General features: G+C 43.2%; 2 protein-coding genes across 10 annotated transcripts; one reads left to right on the top strand and one right to left on the bottom strand.

Annotated features, from left to right (window-relative positions):
- The first annotated feature begins 531 nt into the window (after window positions 1-531).
- Window positions 532-5,232, top strand: pigb (phosphatidylinositol glycan anchor biosynthesis, class B). The gene is made up of 13 exons (XM_079997799.1): window positions 532-616; window positions 1,801-1,935; window positions 2,126-2,255; window positions 2,391-2,508; window positions 2,599-2,703; window positions 2,998-3,128; window positions 3,217-3,357; window positions 3,446-3,497; window positions 3,585-3,796; window positions 3,946-4,010; window positions 4,096-4,315; window positions 4,822-4,999; window positions 5,100-5,232. Exons 2-13 carry the CDS (start codon window positions 1,818-1,820, stop codon window positions 5,211-5,213), a joined length of 1,584 nt encoding a protein of 527 aa, XP_079853925.1. The 5' UTR covers window positions 532-616; window positions 1,801-1,817; the 3' UTR covers window positions 5,214-5,232.
- ccpg1 (cell cycle progression 1) lies at window positions 5,226-15,272 on the bottom strand. 9 transcript variants are annotated; one of them, XM_079997790.1, is made up of 13 exons: window positions 15,181-15,267; window positions 13,164-13,324; window positions 13,006-13,068; window positions 12,798-12,867; window positions 12,583-12,700; window positions 12,257-12,339; window positions 11,971-12,166; window positions 10,366-10,461; window positions 8,532-8,852; window positions 8,173-8,240; window positions 7,865-7,987; window positions 6,317-7,623; window positions 5,226-6,206 (listed from the first exon to the last, which is right to left on the bottom strand). In XM_079997790.1, exons 4-13 carry the CDS (start codon window positions 12,855-12,857, stop codon window positions 6,020-6,022), a joined length of 2,559 nt encoding a protein of 852 aa, XP_079853916.1. In that variant the 5' UTR covers window positions 12,858-12,867; window positions 13,006-13,068; window positions 13,164-13,324; window positions 15,181-15,267; the 3' UTR covers window positions 5,226-6,019. The 9 variants fall into 9 exon arrangements, with proteins under 9 accessions (XP_079853916.1, XP_079853921.1, XP_079853920.1 ...); XM_079997795.1 differs by lacking the exon at window positions 15,181-15,267 and adding an exon at window positions 14,419-14,544 and having other exon boundaries at window positions 12,257-12,336; XM_079997794.1 differs by lacking the exon at window positions 15,181-15,267 and adding an exon at window positions 14,419-14,544 and having other exon boundaries at window positions 10,366-10,458.
- Between the last annotated feature and the right edge of the window lie 445 nt (window positions 15,273-15,717).

Genomic DNA, 15,717 nt, shown 5'->3' on the forward strand with positions numbered 1-15,717 from the left:
GATCCTGGAAGAACGGAACAGACACGTTAGAGAAAATCTTAAATAGGAAGACGAGAAGGAAGGACAATTCTTTATATAAATTGCCATGTATGGAGTGGGTGACATTTGCAGAGAAATCATGGCACTATTGCTCTTCATAATGATATAAGCAACATATATGAGCAACTTCACAATCTGGTTCATGAACAACAAAACCTAAAGTTGTAAATAACATTACACTAGGAATAAAATGGTTTCATTTCTTTAAGGCCGAGTAGATCCCTGGATTAGACCCTTTTAGGGGGGCGCGTCAGCTACTGGAAGGGGAACTTTTGGTTCGGTTGAGGTTGTAGTGACAGCGCACGGACAGGTACCACTAGCACTACGTCACGGTGAATAAGACGCAACCGCCGCTGGTGTTATTCTGCAACACTTTAAAAGATTCCGATCCAACATGTAATTTGATCCGGTGGCGCCGCATGATTTTTATTTTTTTTCTCCCGGCAAAATCGTCAAGGTCAACAGAGCATTCCCACCCACACCAAATTTTGTGTTTGTCAGACGACACATGTGACTGGGTGACAGTACGACCTGAGGTGGATCTGTGGATCTGTGGCACCGTTCGCACACGGACGCGGTGAGATCCGTACCCTCAAACCTTATTCCCTTTATGATATTTTCAACTTGTCAGTCATGGAGTTCGATAAACTAAAAATTGAACCTGTCAAACTCAGTATTGACAGACGCAGTTGGAGGTCCGTTGTGAATTACGCTGCGGCTGGTTCTCATGTTGTGTGACTCTATAGGACAAGTAGGGCGCAGAGAGAAAGAACCGATGCTGCAGCACGCTCGGTGCATGTTCTAAATGCGATCAACGTACAAGCAGAAACGGCGCGACATGTTTTAATTTAAAAAAAAACACAAAAAAACAAAAGCTCGTTTTGAAAGACTTCTTTTCAATCCGTCTGCCAGGACCGACGTGAACTATTATGAAGAGAAGACCCAATAGTTCGTATCCTGCAGCTAGTAAAACGTGACGTAGGCTATGGAACCACGACCTGGCCGCGTGGGACTTAGACATTTTACGGGGCGCCCGCACAGCGACGGGCTTCATGCAAACCTACCGAGGAAACGTTTTGTATCCCAACTTCACCCGAAACGAGCGAGACTCCTCGTCGGGGAGTCAACACACGCCGTTCCGGGCTCTGCTGGGCCAGGGGACCGGCGTGACGCCATCGCGTTGGAGGTCAAAACGAGGATCGCCTCCTCTCGCGAGGCGTTGTATAACGCGGAAAACTTTGGTAATAAAAAAAAAAAACCAAAACAACCCTGCTAGAATTACACATACTAGTCAGGCCAACACACACACTGTTCTATCCATGCTGCTGCCACTGACCGGTGTGTGTGTGTGTGTGTGTGTGTGTGTGTGTGTGTGTTGTAAGACGACGTGCAATTTGGAATAAAGGCTTTGGAGCCTTTATTGTGAAGTCTGCGCAGAGGCGTTTTAACGGATGTGTGTTTAGAACAAGGAAGTGGTTCCGGAAGTTGTGGTGTTGACAACTTAGCGTGTTGTTATTACTGTGCATAGAATCCAAGTATTTTGGGAGAACGGATTTATCAATATTCATCATCACGCCGCTGTAGTCCATGACACAACCACTCTTTTTTTTGGTCTTTAGTTTGATTGAATTCGAATTGAAAATGAATTGTTGGTGGCCTTCCTAGCTTATTTATTGGCGGGAATTAAAAACCGTCTGACTGCTGAACCTTTGTTGTTTTACTAAACGACGTGTTTATAAATCTTACACATCGATGGTGCAGATGATCCCTGGACCGACATGGCGATGGAGAAGCTTCGTGCGCGCTTTAGATTTGGGAATAAAGTCGACCCTGTCAAGCTGAGGAGAAGAAAATCCCAATTGTACAACAACCCAGATGCCTGTCCACTTAATAATGGTGGGTCCCTTGTTTATAACAACGTTTCTTTCTAACAAAAAATGCCGAGGCTAGAGGTCTTTAAAAAAATATATAACTATGCTTCCATGTCCAAACATGTGCATATCTGTCTCGCATACTTACAAATAAAGCTATCACAATCTCATAAACTATCTTACATTGAAATTGTGTTGTTTTTTTTATTCCACAGGCATGTTGCCATTCAATATTGCCCTATTTACCGTGGCATTCAGACTTGTGAATTGCTTCCTGGTGCAAACCAGTTTTGTCCCTGATGAATACTGGCAGTCCCTAGAAGTTTCCCACCGCATGGTTTTTGAATATCCTTTTCAAAACTCTTGTCACAGTTCCCCAAATTGTCGGTGCGTTATATCAGCGATGGGGATTTGCTGGTGACCAAATAACACTGTTAGCGCTCATAATGATCACTATTTCAACCTTGACATTTATTTCACCTATGGGTATCTGACCTGGGAATGGAAGGCCGGAATAAGAGGCTTCACCTACCCGCTCATCTTTGCTTCTATATACAAGATCTTGCACCTAATCGGCTCTGACTTGGTTGTTATCTTGGCAAGTCAATGTCCTTTTCTACTATATTTCCCCATTTTTTGTCTTTGTGTTGGAATAATCGTACTAATACCGGTGTGATCCTATCTACAGGTATGGCTTCCCAGAATAATTCAGGCACTGCTTGCTTCAATTGCAGATGTAAAAATCTACTCCCTCATCCAATCAGTGGAACAACCTGATGTTGTGAAATGGACGGTAAAGATTCAGCATGCGTGTGCTGTAATGTTGTCCAGTGTGAGCAAGAAGCCATTTGTTCTGTTAATGTTAAGGATACTTTGTTTTATTTGATTAAGTATTATTGCATTATTATTATTATTATGATGTTGAGCGCTCTTTGGAACCTCGAAACCTTTCAAGTTTGAGTGCAAGGATCAATAATCAAAATTTCCAATAATTTAATCGTCTGAATTCATTGGCCATCTTACCTCCAGTGGACTCTTCTCCATAAACTCACTCTTGACTTGCCTTACCCTTTTCTTTTGTTGCCAGTTTTTCTGCCAGCTCAGCTCCTGGTTCACCTGGTATTGTTGTACCAGGACTATGACCAACACCATGGAGACCACACTCACTACTCTGGCTCTTTTTTACTACCCTCTGCCAGGCTCCAAAACACAAAGCAGGTCGGAGCTCATTGCAATTTAAGTTTTCTTTCTTAAAATGACTTTCAGCGTTACCACCTTGAAAATAAATTTTCCCTTTTTTTTGCAGTAAAAAGTATTTGACCCTAGTTGCTTTGGCAGCTCTCATTCGTCCGACAGCATTAATTGTTTGGTTTCCTCTGTTGGTGTACCACTTCTGTTGGGCAGATAAGAAGCTGAGGCTCATAACTCATCGCTGCATCCCCATAGGGTTAGTACTTCCAACTGTAATATTGTTGTAATAATTTGTCAACTCCTTTCACGTTTAGCATATTCCTAATTTCTGTTCTTTCTCTCAGGGCTTTGTTTCTTGTGTGTTCAACTTTAATTGACTGCCTATTCTATGGCAAGGTACAGAATATCGTTATGAATGTAATCATTTCCATATCTATGTTTTTAAGTGGGGGCCATATCTAATAATTGCTATCTTTTCCATAGTGGACCCTGGTGCAGTACAACTTCCTGAAGTTTAATGTTTTACATAATGTGGCTGACTTCTATGGCTCTCATCCTTGGCATTGGTACTTAACCCAAGGCTTCCCAGCTGTGATTGGTCCTCATTTACCATTCTTCCTCCATGGGTGCATCCTGGCATCAAAAAGATACAGAATACTGTTGGTAGCAATAGTCTGGACAATAACAGTTTACAGGTAACATTGATTAAAAAAAAAACATTTATATATAGTGTGTGTGTGTGTGTGTGTGTGTATATGTATGTATATATATATATATATATATAATATTACTTAAATGTGCCCTATGAAGACAAAAATGCTTAGTATTTAACATTTTCTTTCAGTTTCCTTCCACACAAGGAATTCCGTTTCATCTACACCGTGCTGCCCTTCTGTATGGTGTTCTGTGGTATGTGCTTAATTTCTGGTTAACGCCTTTTTCCTGGTAATGAAACGTATGTCTTCTAATCATGCTTTATCTTAAATGGCCACAGGGAGATCTTTGGCAAATATTAAAATTTGGAGACGAGCTGTGGCATGTGGCTTGTTGGTGGCCAACCTGGCTCCAGCTCTGTACACAGGCTTGGTACACCAGCGCGGGACCCTGGATGTTATGAGCCATCTCCAGGGACTGTGTGACATCGGCAGCAACTCCACCTCTGTCAAACCAGAGGTCCTTTTCCTCATGCCATGTCACTCCACACCCTTCTACAGGTAGATCGCGCGAGACCAGGGGGACTGTAACTGTATTGCTTTTTTCCCCACGCTATTAGTTTGAAGGCCAGAATATAACTAGTTGAATCATAGACCTAAGGATTGCAACACATCCCAAAATAAATACGAAAATGCGATTTACGTGTTGTCCACTTGTTCCAGGTCAGGTTACAATAGGCTAGGTTAGCATGTAACCGAGGCAGAGTTTGGAGGGCTAGACATCTGGGCTTGCTGCTCTTGCAGGGGAAGCATCTTGCAGTGATGCAAAAGTGCTGAAGCAGAGCTGTTACTTGTAAATTCAGATAGTCCTCATGCTTATTCAGCGCCACCTCTGCAAGCCTAAACAGTGTTTAGAATATATATATTTTTTATCTATCATATGTAGCTGTTCCAATTTTCTGCGAATCATATTTTAGGACTTCATGAGGAGGGATTCACACACTTGTTTGTGTATGAATCCCTACTCATTTAATACCGTGGACCTTAATTCAAAATTGTGCTTTCAGCCACATGCATTGCCAAATAAGGATGAGATTCCTAGAATGCCCTCCTGATCTCGGAGAAGCCGATTACGTTGAAGAAGCCAGGATATTCAGTGATGATCCTCTTCGCTGGCTTAGGAATTCATTTCCATACAAGTCATCTCTGCCAACACATCTCGTTATGTTCGACGTTTTGGAAAAGGTAAAAGACAAAAACTATAATACGTAATCGTTAACGCAAGCGTAATTTCTTACAAATGATCCGCCTGAGTGTTGTCCTTAATGTTTGTCTATCAATCTAGGAAATCTCAACCTTCTTGGAAGGAAACAAATTCATGAGATCAACAGAGCTATTTCATACCCATTTTCCTGAAGGGAGGGTGGGAGGAAGAATCGTCATCTATGAAAGACAATAACCAACACTGGGAAATGTTCATTATTGAAAATGATTTATTTGAATGTTGTACTTGAATATTTTTTTTATTTACAGCAATAAAGTCACTTAAAATGTGGAAGCAACATGACCAAATTACATTGAGATGGAACTTTAATAAGCAGCAATTATTTTCTGTCACATATCATTTTTAAATATTGCATAAAATGACCAGCTCGATTAAAACAAGCTGAAGTAGGAATGTTTTAAGATATGAATTAAAATTTAAAAGCAAACCACACTCATCAATACTAGAACCACATCAAAGTTATTGTAAAAGCAATCAAACCAACAAGGCATAACACACAAGGATGTTCACAAGTATTTTTGCAGTTAATCTTTTGGTTTTAGTAACAGTTCTGTACCTAAAAGGTGAACCTGCGGGGAATCTCTGGAAATATTGAGTTCTGGCTACTAAAGGATCATGAACTCCTTACGTTCAATTCCTTTAAAAGCATTCATGTTTGAAAATGTTACTCAGGGTTCTCTATAAAGGCTCCAAACAATACAGCCGTGCACATTGGCTGTTGTGCCTTCAATAACCTACGACTGCTCAAGATTCAAACTCAAAACAATTTAAATGTAAAACACTTTGTGCACGTCAGACATGTATGTCTCACTTTATTCTCTTCAACAATGTAAAGACTGCTTTACTAAACACATAAACTAGTGGACAATCAGTAGCAACAAAGAACATTGTGCAACATTACAAAAACATTAACGAAATCCGAATGATTTCCATTATGAAAATTTGCAACTATCACATACGGCAACTATGGGAAGTAAATATCAATATTTGGGACCAAACGGCATTGGTCCCAATTCTATCTTGACATCAGCCATGTGTCTGTCTGAATTCCTCCTGGATCTGCCCCACTTCCTCTCTCTCTGTGGCCTGGGTCTTGCCCTCTGTTGCTTGCGCTGTTGCTTTGCCTGCGGCTCTTTTGTGTGTGTGGGAGGACCTTCAAAAGGTCTGCTGTGGGATTTCAGCAAAAGGGACAATGGCCAGAATTAAGTATTGAAAGGTAAAATAATTCATCGAACATGGGACAACTTAGAATGCCGTTTTAACGACAGCAGACTTACCTTGGCCCATTGCTTTTTGAGTATGTAGCCCCAAAAAAGTGCCTGTAGACATACTCATCAAGATCTTCAAAAACGTCATCATCCAGACCGTGATACTCGTGCATGTCCTCCAGATAATCCTCCACGCCACTGACAAAGTCTGTGAAGAGCATCTGATCATGGATAAATACGCCATTGTGGAAGAAGTTGTTGATGAAATTTTCCACCTCTTTCCAGTGGTGGAAGTGATCCACCTCTTGTTGCAGGTAGCTTTGAAGAAGCTTGTGGAATTCATCCGCCCTTATAGGCTCCATTGCCTTGTTGAAGAGACTCATGGACTCCTGGTACGCACAGTCAAAAACACCGGAGCAATCGCCGGCAGAGTGTCCGTCGCCGTGTAGGTCTCCATCTTCCCGGACTTTATCTCCTGACTTTCGGGTGTTATGGTTGCAGTCAAAGGAGTTGTCTGCGGATTTATACGAGTGTCTCTGGTGAGGTTTGTGTGCCTTGTGCGCCCAGGGCTCCTTGGCATCCCTCTCACGAAATCTCTTTGAAGATCCCGTGGCTCTTTTCATGAAAGTCGATGCGGTGTCTTTGAAATGGCGGAATGTGGATTTGACGGAATCCGAGAATTTTCTCAGATTCTCCTTCACAGATTCCTTGGCTTTCTTAATTTGCTCCTTGTGGTGGTGGACAAACTCCTTGGTGGAGTTCTTCACAGCGTCAAATGTCTCTTTCACCTTCCCTATCATTCCGTCTTTGGATTTTTTGACTTTAGGCTCAGTGTCGCCTTTGGCCTTCACTTCTTTGGTTTCCACGTACAGCCGTTCCCAGAGGTCAGAGCGCTGCTGCTCAAAGCTCAGCTTTCTCTCAAGCTCCGTCAAGCGATCCCATAGCTCCGCGGTCACGGAATCTGATTCCTCAGCCACAGGGCTCCCACCGCTCAGCTTATTCACCTCATCCCTCAGCTGATCTGCGGACCTCCTCTCCTCGTCGAGCTCCATCCTCAGTGTCTCGGCCTCCGCCATCAAGACCTCCCTCTGGCTTAAGAAGCCGTGGATCAGCTTTTTCTCCTCCTGCAGCTCGTCTTTCAGCTTTTGGTTTTCTGACATCACAGACTCCGCTCCGGCGCCCCTATTCTCCAGGTCTCCAATTTCGGTGCGCAGGTTCCCTAGTTCTTGTCGTAGGGTCAACAGGTTTTCCTCTTCTCGTTCCAGGGAGCTCTTCAGGAGCAGGTTCTCATTTGTCAATCTCCAATGCTGTGACTCCATTTGATTCCACTGCCCTACCGCCTGTTTGAGATGCATTTGTAGTTCATCGTTCTGGGCCTTGTTTAAAAAAAAAAAGAGGGGGAAAGAGGAAGATTAATGTTTGATAAAGAAAATAAATATCAATGGGGTCAGACAGTTAAGTTACAGGGAAATTTTTTTATGCATTTGAATCTTGGGAAAAAAAAAATGTAAACAGTGATTTAAAATGCCGCAATGACATTTATAGCAATGTTCTTCATATCATTATTGCCAAAAAATAATCTTAAAATGTTCATTCTATTTTGAAGTCGATGGTTACCTGTATCTGGACCTGTTTTCTTTTGAGCTCCTGGTTGTCTTCACTTATTTGTCCTATTATTCCGGTCAGATGCTCAATAATCCCACTCTGATTAAGGTCTTCACTCAGACCCTGAACTGCTTCCTAAATTGGTGAAAACAGTTGAAATGAGCACAATCAAGAAACAAGAGAAAAAACATTGACTTATAAATACAATACAAATACAACTCAACAGTTTGAGGGTTAAGAGCAGATTATTAAAAGATAAATTCAGCTTATGTTTTCAGTCCAGGTGCTATTAAAACCTAGTCATGTGAGAACATACATACTTCATTACTGGAAGGTTGTTCTTTCAAATGCTGAGCAATTTTCTGTCTCTCCAGAATCTGGATTGTGCCTGAAATACACAAAGGGATGGTTTTGACTTTTTATTTTATTTTTTTTACATTGATGTCTTGTATCATTAAAAACACAATATAAAGAAGTTTTTTTTTATTCCATCATTCAGTATATACGCAAGCAGGAATTTAAAAAGATGCATGTTCTGAGAAACCCCTTTTCCTCAATCGTATACCAGCACAAGAACCACCAACACCCTTTATTATTTTTCTAATGTATGGTATAATACATCCAATCCTAGTCAATATTATCCAATCCTTTCTTAAAACAGAAGCTTCATAACAATTACCATAAAAGTGCCCGAAGCCCATGCTGATGGCGATGACCAGAGCGAGCAGGATGCATTTGTTGAGGCTGCCTTGTCCTCGCAGCGGGAGCGCAGCCCTGAGCTGCTCCCCCTGAGGCTCCTCCTCCTGGGGAAGCTCTTCCACCACTTTCTCTTCCTCCTCCTCACTGTGGCCGGATTCCGCCGCCTCTTCTTCGGGGTCTGTTATAGTGCACGTAGTATTCTTTCTCAACCTTCGTCTTCGCACAACAGTATTTCCACTCACTGGTGCCTCATCCTCGCTGCTGCTGGAGTTAACTGCCAGTGGCTGCTGAATTGGAAAAACTAAAAAAAAAAATAAATAAATAAAATTGTAAATATAAAGATTTTGAATGATAAGAATGATGCGTTTGTAAAGAAAAGGTAACGCTAATAAACCATTCAGATTTAGTAGTTAGTAACACATAAAAATCACAAAATCTTCATCTTAAAGGGACCAATTATGCTTTTCCATATTTTCTGTCATATATATATAATTTTACAATGTGGGATGTTCATATTAGACATGACCAAAGTGCAAAATAATGCGGTAAACAAATGTAAAAGTAATCACTGTGAACAAAACGCTCCGGCTTCCGACCGCTCAGTTTTCAAAGGTTTTTTTTGCTCTCTGCACGAGCTGACGTCAGCTTGTCACCGATTTTTTTATATGGCCATGTGCTCCATCGGATCCTGCGAGAGTGTGTTTTTATTGTCGATGTATCCCCCCCCCCCCCCCCCCCCCACGTTTGCATGAAACAATAAATCCTGCGTGCGAGAGTCCGGGTGCAGTGTCCCACAAGCCTGGAGCACGGCAACCGTAGTCGGAACAAACTTTTAAATTACGTCTTGTAGATCTAATATGCGTGAGGATTGAGCAGCTGGATTGTCCATTTCTCAGCTCAAATTTGTTCAGAAACAGATTTTAGTGTGCAGATGATGTGAAATCAGTGAAAGTTTACATAGTAAATAAAACAGAGCCCGGAGTAAAGTTCAAAACTAGGGGCTGCTCATTCACAATTTACGCTACAAACACTGAAACAGCCCATTGGAAGTCCAGGTTTAGAGGCATCTCACAATGGCTTGAATACATAATCTGAGTGGTATTTTCAGAAAAACATGTTTCGGGGACCTCAGAGAACTATATTATCATGTGTAAAAAGGAGCATAATAGGTCCCCTTTAAGAATGCTTTTTAATTACAATTATTATATCAACGTTGTTGGCAAAATACATACTTTCAATTCATTAGTATGTTTCTCACGCTTTTGAATGGGTAGTGTATGAAGTCAGCCAATACAAGACAAGTTAAACAAATAAAGGGAAATCCGCCACACTCAAAATCGATCTGGGGAGGACAGCTCCAACTTTTATCTCTGCAGATGAAGTGGGTGAATCATTGATATGATGTTTGTGTATACAACTGCAATATAAACTATTAACTTATATTAAAACAAATAAGATTCCAGCAGAGCCCTGGGCACAGAAAACACCAGATTTAAATTGAAAAATTGCAATTATACACAGCCAATATCCAGTCCTAGTTAATTATTAGCATTAGCTTTCCAAATCAACATTTTTTTGTTAGAAAACTTCTGAATTATTTGAATTTCTTACACACAAAGAGTTTCTCTCATTTGCACGTTGAGGAGAAACTACAAACAAGTTTAACTCGCTCGGGGCTACAACATGCGTTTATAGAAGCAGAACGGGCATAAATTATTACAGAGTTTTCCATCTCACAGCAAGCTATCAGGGTTAGCTCTGCACTGCGCAAGATGTGCACACCGACATATCCACTCCGCTCTGGTTTTGGCCACCTGGGAAGGGGCGGTTTCCAGAGAGCTGTGTTTTCAGATGGTAGCCTAAATTCCATAGAGTCTGTGGGAGCCTCCAGTGATTCAACATCACACCTGCTTCAGGAAAGGAAAGACATCGAGTAGGGATGGAGTGATATCTTTTAACAGTATTGGAAGCGTCAAATGGGACTCCGGTATCGGTCCAAGGCCGTGCTAAAATACAGCATTGGTAGCGGATGATATGATCCAATTACAAAAAATCTGATACCAGGTGCCATAAATATTGCAGGTCTAACCTGTGGGCCACAGCGGAAGCGACACGTCAGCAACACAAAGGCGGCGCGTCAGTTTGACAATTTGTCAATTTCTTTCGGCTCCGTCTTTATTCCGCGCTCGCGCAAACAGAATTCTCGAGACTTAAAACTTCAAATTGTGAAATTTCTTAACTTTCAATGGGTAAGTGAATTAAGTGAATCTTTGCTTTCGTTTTCAACCATTTGCTATTAATTTTATATGCATTTGTAGTTCATTATTCAGTTATTAATGTAGTTGGATTAGTTTGTGAGTTTAGCCTTTGTTTATATTACACAAATCAGCATCTGGCTGGAATACGACGCGTTTTATCGCCGGAATGAGTAATAATCTTTAAAAGCATTGCGACTTTCAACAGGAGGAAGGAGGTGCAGGTTCTCTTCCGTGGCTCAGAGGGAGAAGGCAGGGACGGCAGCGGTGGGTTGATCCCATTAACCAGAGGAGATGCAAGAGATTTCCACAATCTAAATGTGTATTTATTGAGCTGTTTCTGAAATAAAGGGTTTCTTAAGTCAGTTGACGGACTCCAAGCAGCAAGGAGACCGTCTGGCTTCTGTGTTGCTGACAGGTATGGTATACCAGACCAACGAAGTTCATGAAAATAATTCTACTTAGTATGAAGTAAATCTAAAGTCTATTTCCGGGAGTGGTATTTGGTTTCCTGCCGGAAGGATAATATTTTCTTTACATAAGTGAGGTTTCTTTTGTTGTGGGGGAGAATGTATTAGTTTGTCAGTAATCCACGTTAGGATCCCACATCAGTGATTTTATAAATGTGGTTAGTGCATACCAGCCTTGGTAATTAAACATTTTGACTAAATACATCTTTTGAATGGACCTCTATGGGAAATCGAATTCACATTCAATCTTAAATCACTTTGCGCTCCGAAAAATAGGGCCGAGTCCTAAAAAAAAATAGCGAGGCGTTTCGGAGCCTCGCGGCACGCCGCTGACGCTTCTGCTTGGCGTGAAAATTCCACATTGATTAAAATGGCAGCATATCTCAAGCGTTGCCGTGCTGCTTTGGCGACGCTGATGTGTCGCTTCTGGTGTGGCCCCGGAGTGACTCTACACTGTTGAGTAAAAGCAATGAACCGAATCAATACATTCAGAGTCAAAAAAGAGAGTAAAAAAAAATAAAAAAATAAGTTGTATTGATCCATCTCTAACATCAATACTTTGATACTGTGTTGTTCCTCATCATGTTCTGTCTCTGTGCTACCATAAGTCTTTGCATGGACACTACCATGATGTGTCAAAAGTTAAGTCAGGTTGTGCCATGATCTCATATAAGCTTTAGCAGCGCAGCCCTACCAGTCTCCACCGCAGAGAAGGTGTACTGGCTGCTGGAGGAGGTTCCCAGATAGAGCTCCTCGTTGCTGGCAGGCTCTTCTTCCACCGCTGCACGCTCTTCCTCCTTCACGTCTCCAAAGGTCACAATGTCTGAAGAGGAGAGATCACTGGAGGAGCACAGTGTGGCGTGCTCTTTTGCCGCTGTGCCACCCACATCCTGTGCAGATTGTTGTAATGGTAGGTTAGGGAGAAAGCAGGCGGTTCCAGCAGAATTGAGTACACCGGTCCGCAGAGATCTTTTTCTTACTCCGGATCCACACAGTGGTTCTTCAAAGGTTTCTTCCATCAGAGTGTTATCAAGTGAATCACCCCTCTCCTTGACACGTCCTGCTAAAACCAAAAAGTTATACATTACAATTTGTTGTGAAATCCGACCATTTAGATGTTAAGTGTAACTACCATCATGGTCATCATTTATAATCATGTATTTCCGAGACCCGTTCTTGAACTACATGCCCACAAAAAAATATATACATTATATATTGTATGGAAAAGAACAACATAGCTCACTATAGTGCTGATGACCAAAGAGTGATTTTATTTGACCAAGAAAGCCTTTGGTGCTCTTCTTACCACTGGAAACAGAGATGTCTGGGTCCTGAAGCTCTGGCTCAACTATTGGAGCAATATTTTCAAGCCCATCACCACATTCCAGTGTTTTCTCCGGCCCAAGGGTCTCAATATCTGAACCCTGTTAAGAAAGCAACCATTGACATTTACAAATATTGGACATAAGCACAAAAATAAAGAGGCACAGCTGTTAACTTGCAAACAAGCATCATTTTTACCTCGTTACTTATTATAGTCCATCCACAAGATGACTCTGCGTCACTGGATGTTTCCGACATTGTTATTTACCTGGAAACAACACAGGGATGTACAGAGTTCAACTGCAGTCCGAGTGGGGTCAAGGCACAGTCAGAATGAATAGCGAACATCTTTGTTGTGGGAATGGGGAAATATACGCAGCACTGCCTCATTTAGCCACATACTCACATGTGCTTCAAGTACCCAAGACGGCAGCTGACTTTAGGTGCTTTTAATGGCAGCGGCGTAAAACTGTGGAACAGCACAAAAGTCCACAGATTAATGCTCAAGTCTCAATGCAAATAGCTGGTTAATAAACTGTCGCGTGCATAAACAAATAAACTTACAGGTTGTGGTTCCTCAAGGGCAATAACGAGGCAGATGAAACAAGATAGCGCAACCTTGACTTGCCCAAGTGCCGTCCGACCGGCTGGTCTGGGGCGTTACAGCGCTGCAATGACACAGCGGCGGTCGGGGCCGCCGAGCGCTGTGATGTCACAACGCCGCCCTGGGAGGAACAGAACTTAAGTACAGGCGACGTAAACAGGGACTAACGCTACATTTTGTGGCACAGCCTCCAACCCGCCTCGCTATTGCCCTTGAGGAAGCAGAATCCTTTCACAGCGCTACCATTACAAACACCTAAGGTCAGCTCCTGTTAGGGGTGGCCTTAAGGAGAGGGTGCTCGCTGCATAGCTACGTATGCCTACGTGTGGCAAGAAATCCTCTGTCTTAATCCATGATTATGGGTACGGCTCACACCAAGAAGGTTCTGGGTTTGATTCCCGCCTTGGGCGCTATTGGCGCCGTGCTCTGGCGGGTTATCTCCCAATTGGGGTCCTTTCTGTGTGGAGTTTGCGTGTTCTCCCCGTGCTCACATGGGGTTTCCTCCGTGTAACCCCAGTAAGGACCCCCACCAAAAACATGCACAACGCCGTCTGACCAGGGATGGACATTTGTAACCAGGTCCCCGGGCGCGTCGCTGCCCCGCTGCTCCTGGCTGCCCACCAGCCAAGGAAGGACAAGCCAGGGTGGGTCAAATGCAGAGGACTCACCATCCACGCATGAGTGTGCGTGTGTTGGCCGCTGTCAACGCATGCGTTTTGGTGAAAATTAAAGGGTCTTCCTCATGAAGTGGCGGTTAGCACGATGTTTTCGGTAAGTATCAGGTCGAGATACAATTGCTTCGGAAGGAGATACTTACATTATTCCTTTCGGTCATGGATAAAGTGAGTTGGACTAGTCTAGAACAGGCACCTTTCTCTGCGATAAGACGCCGCGCGATGCAGGCCACAGTTGATAAGAAACTATCGCAGCAAACAGCGCCGCCTGGCGGAGAGAACGAAGCGTCAAGGAAACCGAAACAACAGCGGGCGGACGACACGACGCGGCCCGCGACGGAACGACGTCAACTTTCCTTCGATTGACGACAACTACAACAACGACATGGAAGCTGGCACGGGGACGGTTTTCTGTCAAACAGCTCAAAACAGCTCACGTCAATGCAACGGTGACCGCTGGCCGTCCACGGCGCGAACCCTGGCGACGGCTTATAAGGGGGGGGGGGGGGAGTGAAAGTGAAATTGCCGTGGATTCATTTACCAGTGACGCGGCGTTGAGGCGACTCCTCGCACCAACTCCCGGACCGATCGCAGCCTGCGCCCCCAGCCAAGTCGTCCGGACCAGCGACACAACATCGCGAAGCCGACCGGCCTCGCGCCATCGACGGTAAATGTAGTCCCGCACGGAGGAACGTTCGATACGACCGCGCCCGCGTCCCCCCGCAGACGGAACTACGTATCCCACAACTCCCCGGGGCGGGCGGGTCAGGTGACGGGCCAGGTGGGGGCCAGCAGCCATGTGGTACAGAGTGTTTGTCATCAAAAGCATAAACAAGATGGTGTGACGAAGCGGGGAGAGCGTGGGGGGGGGGGGGGGGCTCCGATTCGGACCGCGCGGACCGACGATGTTATGGCGTCACTTTTCTTGATTTCGATTTGCGTCGCGCCCAAGACAAAGTCACGATTATTTTTGAAGTGACCATAGACATAAAAGGCGAAACACGTTTTGAACAGCTATGTTTCTGGTCCCGTCTAAAAAAAGGGGAAACGATCTAAAATAACTTATATTGGCTGGTATCGGCTGTAACTTTTATTGACTGGTTATTAATCATTTTTTAGGAGACAGTCAGGAAGTTCTTGAGCAGTCACACACTCAAGCAGAGGCGCGGCAAAGAAATCCAGTGTGACGACACGCGTAAACGTAAATATCCGCGTACTTCACGCGTGCGTACTTCCACGTTTCCCCGCGCAATGCCTCGTCTTATATTGACCGACTTCTTTTAAACCCCAAGGCTCCGTTTACCTGGCGGCCGATGAGCACGGTCGTTCTCCTCGGTCCTCGCCGTTGGCTGCCCGTGCGAGCCGACTCTACGCGCTGTTTTGAAGCGCGTGTCGAATGTTACGCGATGGTGACGCCAAGCGCTTCGGATGACGTCACAGCGCTGTCCTGGCGAAGGCGCAGCTCCTCGATAATTACACGGTTCGGAGGGATTGGCAGAAGAATTATATTATTATTATTATTATTATTATTATTATTATTATATTATTATTATTTTATTATTATATTATTATTATTATTATTATTATTATTATTATTATTATTATATAAACAGGAAACAAGAGCGATATTAACAGAACAATATATATTGTATATACAATATTGTATAACAACAAACAAAGAATTGAAAACGATGTAACCTGTATAGTATTTATCAGTTATAAATAAATATTTGTATAGACATACGTCTATACATCAGTGTGTCTAGGCCTTTTTTAAATGTCATGTTTTAAGTAAAGCACTTTGAATTACCCTTGTGGATGAAGTGAATGAAACCCTGAA

This window comes from Zeus faber (assembly GCF_960531495.2).
Source record: "Zeus faber genome assembly, chromosome: 3".
NCBI lineage: Eukaryota > Metazoa > Chordata > Actinopteri > Zeiformes > Zeidae > Zeus > Zeus faber.